This window comes from Danio rerio, chromosome 5, assembly GCF_052040795.2.
Source record: "Danio rerio strain M-AB ecotype USA chromosome 5, GRCz13ab, whole genome shotgun sequence".
Classification (NCBI taxonomy): Eukaryota; Metazoa; Chordata; class Actinopteri; order Cypriniformes; family Danionidae; genus Danio; species Danio rerio.
The window spans coordinates 35579594-35587805 of NC_141025.1; the positions used below are offsets into that span (position 1 = coordinate 35579594).

Genomic DNA, 8212 nt, shown 5'->3' on the forward strand with positions numbered 1-8212 from the left:
CCTTACTCATGCATTAATGCATCACACTGTAAGACGTAAAAAGACTCACTCTGGCACAGACGCCCAATCTGCACGCTGGAATACAACGCTATTATGTCATGACCATGACGCAGCTTCAAAAATTCGTTTCAAACTGGAAGTACGAATTTGCTTGAAATAACGCAAAAACAACCAATTTACACTTTTTAGTGAAATATAGGTGTCCTAATAGTGTTTTTAGCAGTGTGGGACACATATACGACTGTCAACAGCTCAAAAAATTTGTTTTGGTGTTTCGTGACCCTTTAAAGGATGTAACATAAAAGATGTGACACTGGAGTAATGACTAATCTGCTTAAATAGACTAGATAAAATAGAGAAAACAAAACAACATTTAGTATTCTATTTATTCATCCAATAAAGCAAAAAAAATTACTAAATTTTTTGTCTCCTAAAATAATGTAAAAGCTAAATAAACATAAATAAAATAAAGCAATTTTTTAAATAAAAATCTGCCAACACAGGAAATTTGTTTTTTTTTAATATTAAAATGGATACATTTTTCCCTGTAACAATGTTTCATTCATTCATTCATTCATTTTCTTTTTGGCTTAGTCCCTTAATTTATTTTTAATCAGGGATCACCACAGCGGAATGAACCGCCAACTTATCCAGCATATGTTTTACCCAGCGGATGCCCTTCCAGCAGCAACCCAACACCGGGAAAATAATGTCTCACAGTGTTAACTATTTAATCAAATAATACCATCCAGTACATTGAAATAATGTTCTCTGCTGTAGACATGGAGCAGGACTGGCCTCAACTGCCCACGCTCAGCAAAAGCTTTCTGAAGAGAGAGAAGATGCTGAACGAGAAGACACTGGTGGAGGTGAAAAAAAGAGTGAAGCAGACAGAGAAGATGATCAAGCCCTCAGTGGAGAATGCGACAGATGCAGACAGTACAGCTAAACAGGCCGAGGCGTCGGCAGACACGGTGGCTAAAGTAATACACATGCATTCAACATTACATTTGAATATACATTCAGCCCGTGGGCTATTTTCACACCTGTAGATCATTTGCTTTATACTGAAACAGGGATTAAGATAATTTAGGGCCCTTCAGCGTGTGCTCTGATAAAATGAAGTGAATCACAGATAAACTGTGTTTTCATACCAAACTTGAAACAATTGATCACCTACAGCAAATCCATGTCTGAATAAAAAGTGACCTAGATCGTTTGGGCAGCCTGTCCACTATGACATTTATCCTAATCTTGTTTTTTCGTATGTATCTTGTCATTTTTATCTATTTGGCTTTAACCTCATCCACTGCACAATATACAGCAGTAAATTAAGATAAAGCTTGGCACTACACCAGAAACACAAACTAATTATCCTGCTTACGGCTGTAATAAATTATTAAACTTACCATCCAGACCCATTTTCATTGCAACTGTTTGCCACAGAACTTTTTTTGTCGGTGGCTGCAACACACTTGTCATTTTGTGCATTTTTTAAGAACAAATATATACAACAGCAGCTGACTGCAGTGCTGTACATCCTTGTTCAAACTACTTATTTAAAACGAGCTGAACAACACAATTATTTAGATTTTGTTGGGACAACGTAACTTTTTATGTTCAATCCACTCAAAAAAAAAATTAAGTTAACTTAATAGATTTGTGTTGGGACAATATGAATGAATTGTGTGGAATCCTGCATTTTTTACAGTGAAGAAAAGGAAGGGGTAACTTTAATAAAATCCAGAACAGTCATTTGACAGTTAAAACTTAAACCGATGTAAGAAAAAAGATTTAAACTTTTAAACTAGTTTTAAACAAGTTTTAAACTCAAAGACAGTAATTAAAGCTTTATTCCATAACCTTGATTCAACTATTGCAAATGCACGATCAGCTCTTGTCTTTAGTCTTGAACCAGACAAAGAGTAGTTTGTTAATGATCGCAGACATTTTATTGGCTTGTTTAGTTTGTCAGACAGATAGGAGTGTGCTAGGTTGTTCAAACATTTTAAAACAATTACCAAATTTATTGAAATCTATTTTATAATGCTGGTAACTAATTCAGTGTATGTTGAACCATCTGGAGTTGTGATATAAAAGACTGGAGTAAACCAACATATAAAGAATTACAATAATCCAAGTGCAATAAAACTAGCTGTGACTCTCTCAATATCTTTAAATGGTTGCAAAGACTTAACTATAGAAACACTTTCCTTTTAATTACAATCTTCAGTTGTTTGATAATTGAAGAAAATGAATTGTTAAAGTTGATAAGGCAAATTATTTGCCCAAACTGGCTTGATACTAGGCTACTCAACAATCCATGGTAATGATGCGCCCTATACATTATAGTAGGAGACAGATCTGCAGGCTAGTGAAGCAGATTCCCTTCATACCTATGAAACCATGCTGTTGTCTTTCCATGCAATTTGGCATCTTGATGGCCGTATACACATTATAAAAAATTATTTAACAAAAGGTCATGACAAGTAATATTTTTTGTACTTTAGCTTAAAATTTTGTAATTTTGTTAACCAAGTTTCTTTTGCTTTTATGTTTTTAAGATTTTTAACTTAAAGATGCAGTATGTAGGATTAAACTTAATATATTTGTCCAATATCAAAATATCAGCGAGGGGTGTCGAAATATAATTGGCTAAACTGGCAGATTTTAAAGACCAAAACAAAAACAAACATTCTGACTGGAACACGTTTTCAAAGGAGAATGACTGACTTGAGCATTGTTTTTCATTTTTTGATGTTCGCTTATCATGTTTCTTAAATATCTGCAAACAAATTATTTTATTTTTTTATGCTTTAGAAGAGTTAAACACCTACATACAGCACATTTAATATTTTAAGTCAATTATCTAAGTTGAGATTACTAGAAAAGTCAATTTGATTCAACTAAAAAATAAGACAGCAATATTTTTTACACTGACTGGAGCTTGTGTCTGTACAAAAACAATATATGCCTCCATGTCAATAGTACCTTTACAAAAATGCTAGCCACCAGCGTCATCTGCTCTGCTGACTTTCAGCTCGCATTTCACTGGTTAACCCAAGATTCATTCTGAGAGACATTAGCAAAACAAACTCTTCGTTCAACACAGTGTACATAATGACTAATCATTTGTTGTAATAAAGCCTGGTTTGTTGGTCTGCTGGGTCGCATTTCCACAGTTTGTTTTCAATTGAGACAAGACAACCTCATTCAGGCAGACTCGATTGATTGAATTGGTGTGGATCCGAGCACAATTGCCATGTTCATATATGCCTAAACTAACCAAAATTGGAGAAAACATGACTGATTCCAAAACCAACTATCCCGACAAGCCTTGTTGAAAACACCTTTATTTATCAGTCATGTTTAGCTAAGCTTCTTCCAAAACAACAAAAACAAGAATTAATTGCCTCACTAAATCAAATCATTAAAGTATTAGTAACAATTTTATGCTATTGTTCAATCCATCACATTGTGGTATGAGAAGAAGTGTATAATAAAATCTAATTTAAAAAAGCTATTTAATTAAATGAAGTCCCAAGATGTGTAAAAACACATTCTGCCTAGAGGAGACTAGATTGCAACAAGAACTGATGGGAACTAAAAGGCTTGTTTTGATGTTATCCATGACAGGATGCCAAAGCCTCCTTCACGCAGGGGAAACGGATAAAACATGCATCTGGACAGTTGCGTTCAGCTCTAGACGTCACCCTGGAGCAGTTGTCTGAGCTGGAGAGCCAAACCGCACTGAAACAGGCAACATTGGAAGCAGAGGAGGTAAACAATCTGGCATTTATTTTGACAGAGCTGCCAGTGTTTGTCCAGTTGGAAAGAACCTCAATGTCATTATTATTAGAACACAGACTTCTGTAGGACATTCAGTACCGCAGGCATATCCAATTCTGATCCTGGGGGGACAATCTTGCAAATTTGAGTTTCAGCACACTTGTGAGATAGTCCCTATTGAATCTGAACACCTTAATCAGCTTCATGTTTGGGTGTGTTTAAACTTCAAACTAAACTCTGCAGGACAGTAGGCCTCCAAGAGCAGATTTGGACACCCATGTTTTGGGCGGTTTGAGGCATTACAGTTCATGTTGAAGTGAAATACATGAATTAGACTTGATCTCATCTATAATGTTCAGATTATGTGGCCAACGGGGGTTGTTTTTGCATCGTCATGATACTGATGTGCTGTTTGTCCTCAGGACATGGTTTCTTCAAGCAGTGTGATAGACAGCATGGAGACGGCCAAGAATCAGCTGGAGTCCTTCACAGACATGCTCACTCTGCTTCTCAGTCAAATGGGTAAAGTCACAATTCTTTATTTTATAATATTTTTTATTTTAGTTTAGTTTTTATTCATTATGTTTATGCCTATTATACTAGTTGTTTCTAGTTGTTGGTATTAAAATTATTAGCCGTCCGGTATTTATTTTTTCTTTTTCAAATATTTACCAATTTGTTTTGTTTATTTGCTTTATTTCGGCTAGAATAAAAGTATTACATTTTTAAAAAACATTTTAAGGTTTATATTATTAGTATTTTTAGCCCCCTTAAGCATTTTTTTATTGGCTAAGTCAGGATTATCAAATTCGTTTCTGTCCTACTTAATAGCAAAATAATGAAATGAAATGAGTTTTTTTTTTTTTTTTTTTTTTTTTGGAGAAATTGTTATAACTTTTCTAAAAAGTCAAGTTTACAAACAATAAGTTTATTATGCCTCTGAAAAAGCTCAGATGATGGTGTCAAGGTTTTGGAAGTTTCTGATTGGCTAATTGACAACATTTGAGTTAATTGGAGGCACAACTGCCGAATAGTGTTTAAGGAAAACCTCAATCACACTGCTTCCTTGTGACAACATGGTAAAATCAACAAACTAGAATCAACAAAAAAAGCCAGATTAAAATATGCTAAATTACACTGGGAAAAAGACCAATTTTTGGAGACATGTCCTGTGGTTTGATGGCCCTAAGATTGAACTGTTTAGCCATAATGGCCAGTGTTACATTTGGAGGACAAAGGGGAAAGCTTACAAGCCTAGGAACATCAATGTTAATGTTGTGGGGCTGTTTTGCTGCAGGAGGGACTGGTCCACTTCACAGCATAGATGGCATCATGAATAAAGAACATTCTGTAGAAATACTAAAGCAACATCTCAAGACATCAGCCAGGAAATTAAAACTTGGCCACAAATGAGTCTTCCAAACAGACCATGACCCTAAGTGTACTGCCAAATTAGTTAAAATGTGCTTGAAAGACAACGGAGTGAATGTTTTGGAGTGGCCATCACAAAGCCCTGAACTCAATCTTTGTGGGCAGAACTTGTGGGCAGAGTTGAAAAAGCGTGTGCGAGAAAGAAAGCCAACACATCTGACTCAGTTACACCAATTTTGTCTGGAGAAATGGGCCAAAATTCCTAATAAAACTATTGTGAAAGACTTGGGGAAAGATACCCAAAACACTTGACCAAAGTTATACAGTTATACAAAAGCAAAACTAAAAAATACCAAGGAAATGTTTATAAACTTTTGACTGTCACGAAATTAAAAAATTTGTCCATCTGTCTGTCTATATTGTTTATTTGTTATTTGTTATTATTCTTATTCTTATGGGGAACATTTTTAAATAAATTATTAACCTCAAAGTCCTCCTCTTCTCCCATTAACATGAACAGAAGCTGATGTGGTTCTGGAGAACTACGATCGCATCCTAAATGAGACAGCAGTGCGTCTTCGTGTCCTCCAGGGGGCCGTGGAGAGTCCGTCTCTCACCGGGAAGATCCAGAGGCTTCGCAACGCTGCGTCTGATCAAGAGAAGCAGATGCAAAATCTTGAAGAGAGCCTCCAGGACATACGAAAGGAAAGAGACAGTCTAACAGACATCGCCCAGAACCTGCCCAAAACATGCCCACAAAAAGGCCATTGAGACAGTGAGAAGGGGGGGTAACAAAAACAGATTCCAATCAATAAAATACACAAAGAAAAAAAACAGGTGAACAAACATCTGAAACCCCCCACTGCATTCCTGTTTTAGAAAAGCAGCACTGAACATATAAATGACACATTAAAATGGAAATTCTTTATAAGTATTCATGCGTTTGTAAATTCAGACTGGCTTTATTTACTTATTTACTCCAACTGGTTAAAAAGCCCAAATGCAGATTATGGCATTTATACACTATAGCACTTTGAACTTAAAGGGACAGTTAGCCCAAAACTAAAAATTCTATCATCATATTCTCACCCTTTACTTGTTGCAAACCTGTTTGAGTTTATTTCTTTTGGTGAAGATATAAAAAGCTGAAAAGCTGTTACCATTGATTACTGGTTTTACCCTATATGGAAGTTAATGGTTTCATGTTTTTATCATTCTTTAAAATATCTTCTTTTGTGTTCAACAAAACAAAGAAACATAAATATTTGACGGTGAGTGAATTTAAATCTTTGGGTGAACTATCCTTTTAGATTAATATTCAAACATAATGTCATGGCGATCATTACAGAGCTTCCATAGATAATCACGTTGACATTATATTTGATTATTGATGTTTTGCAGACTTTAAAGAATGACATAATGACGTTGTAATGATTGATGATATTATTATGCAATTTTGTTCTGTACATTAACTCTAACTAATAAGGAGTTTCTGACCAGATATGGTACGTTTTGGCCACTTGGGGGTGCCATCTTCACAGATTAATCTTGTACACAATGTACTTTGAATACTGAGAATGTGGTGAATAAATGTGAGTTCATAAGAAAACAAAACATATTGTGTGTGTCATGCTGTCTTTGCTGTGTGGTCATACATTTTGAGTATCCATATGTGTTTACTTACTGCTGACATGCAACTTATTATATATTTAATATCTAACATGGCCTATTAAAAATTAATTCATGTGCAAGTTATCCATCTGTTCATATGATATTGTCACAAAAAGGAACTGGCTGTGAATAGCTGTAATTTTCCATTATTTGGATTTCATGGGTGGCTGTGGTGGAGTCTTGTTAGCTTGTTTACAGTTTTGATCTATCGTGTTTTATTGTTTTTATTGTATCTTCTTTCTTTGCAGATAGTATTTAATCTTTTATCTGAACTGCTGCCTGTGCTGATAAACGTAACCCCATTGAACTGAGTACTACAGACCAATTGCACAACTCTTATTTCAAAACTTTTCTCTTAAAAACATGAAAGTATATTAAACAGATCACACTAAAAATGGATGCATGCATTACAAAACCAAACAGTCATATTTATGGGAATAATTATCAATTATAGTGAGCTGAATACTGTATGTTTAATGTTTATAAATCAATTAATCTATGCAGACACTAGGTTTTGAATACAAATTATAATACCTAAAGTCACTAAGAACAGCTGTTGAAAGAACAGCAAAAGGCACATAAATTTAAGTAACATTATTAAAAACTTGCTCTTAATCCCACCCAGGTGACGTCAAAGTTTATCAACTGCACAACAATAAAGCATGCAACAATAATTGCAGGAAATGAAGGAAGTGAAATGTTACAGAGATAATATCACACTTTTAAATTTAGAGTTAAAAATGAAATGTTGCCGTGGAAGATAAGATATGACAAAAGAAAAACAAACCATAAATTAGTGTTTTGGAAGCATAAAAGTTATATGTGGTGCAATATTTGCAGCTGTGAAAATTGTTATGCCCTGTGCAATACATTATGAGATGCACACAACAGACTAAATAAGTAAGTGCATTATTAATTACTGTATGATGGAGATGAGCAAGGCTGAACTGCTAAAAAAGTAGAGCCAGCTTTTCTGAGTGTAGTTAAATAACAAAATATAGTCTTAAATAACATGTAGAAATTATATATTTTCAACAGCAGCTTTAAAAATGTTTTCTACACACTGAAATGTATGCTGTTTTTAATAATTCTTTATTTATTTATTAGTTTAGATATATGGCAAAACTAGTCACAAAGAAATAGGTTATTTTTTTGCCAAATTAATACAATTTTAATACATGTTATAATATTTATGTCAAATAAATAATGATATATATATATATATATATATATATATATATATATATATATATATATATATATATATATATATATATATATATAAAAGGTATTTTAAATTATTAGCCCCCTTTGAATTTTATTTATTTATTATCCATTTTTAAATATTTCCCAAATGATGTTTGACAGAGCAAGGAAAATT

The 8212-nt window shown here is 33.9% G+C and overlaps 1 protein-coding gene across 2 annotated transcripts in view; it reads left to right on the plus strand.

Moving 5' to 3' along the window:
- The window catches only part of lamc3 (laminin, gamma 3), a 225036-nt gene extending 218262 nt beyond the window's left edge, over positions 1–6774 (plus strand). For both annotated transcript variants that reach the window (XM_087253657.1, XM_087253656.1), the window contains 4 exons: positions 781–983; positions 3637–3780; positions 4212–4311; positions 5681–6774. In XM_087253657.1, the coding sequence (XP_087109783.1) occupies positions 781–983; positions 3637–3780; positions 4212–4311; positions 5681–5931 (698 nt within the window). In that variant the 3' untranslated portion in view covers positions 5932–6774. The remainder of the gene's footprint in view (positions 1–780; positions 984–3636; positions 3781–4211; positions 4312–5680) is intronic.
- The last annotated feature ends 1438 nt before the right edge of the window (positions 6775–8212 follow it).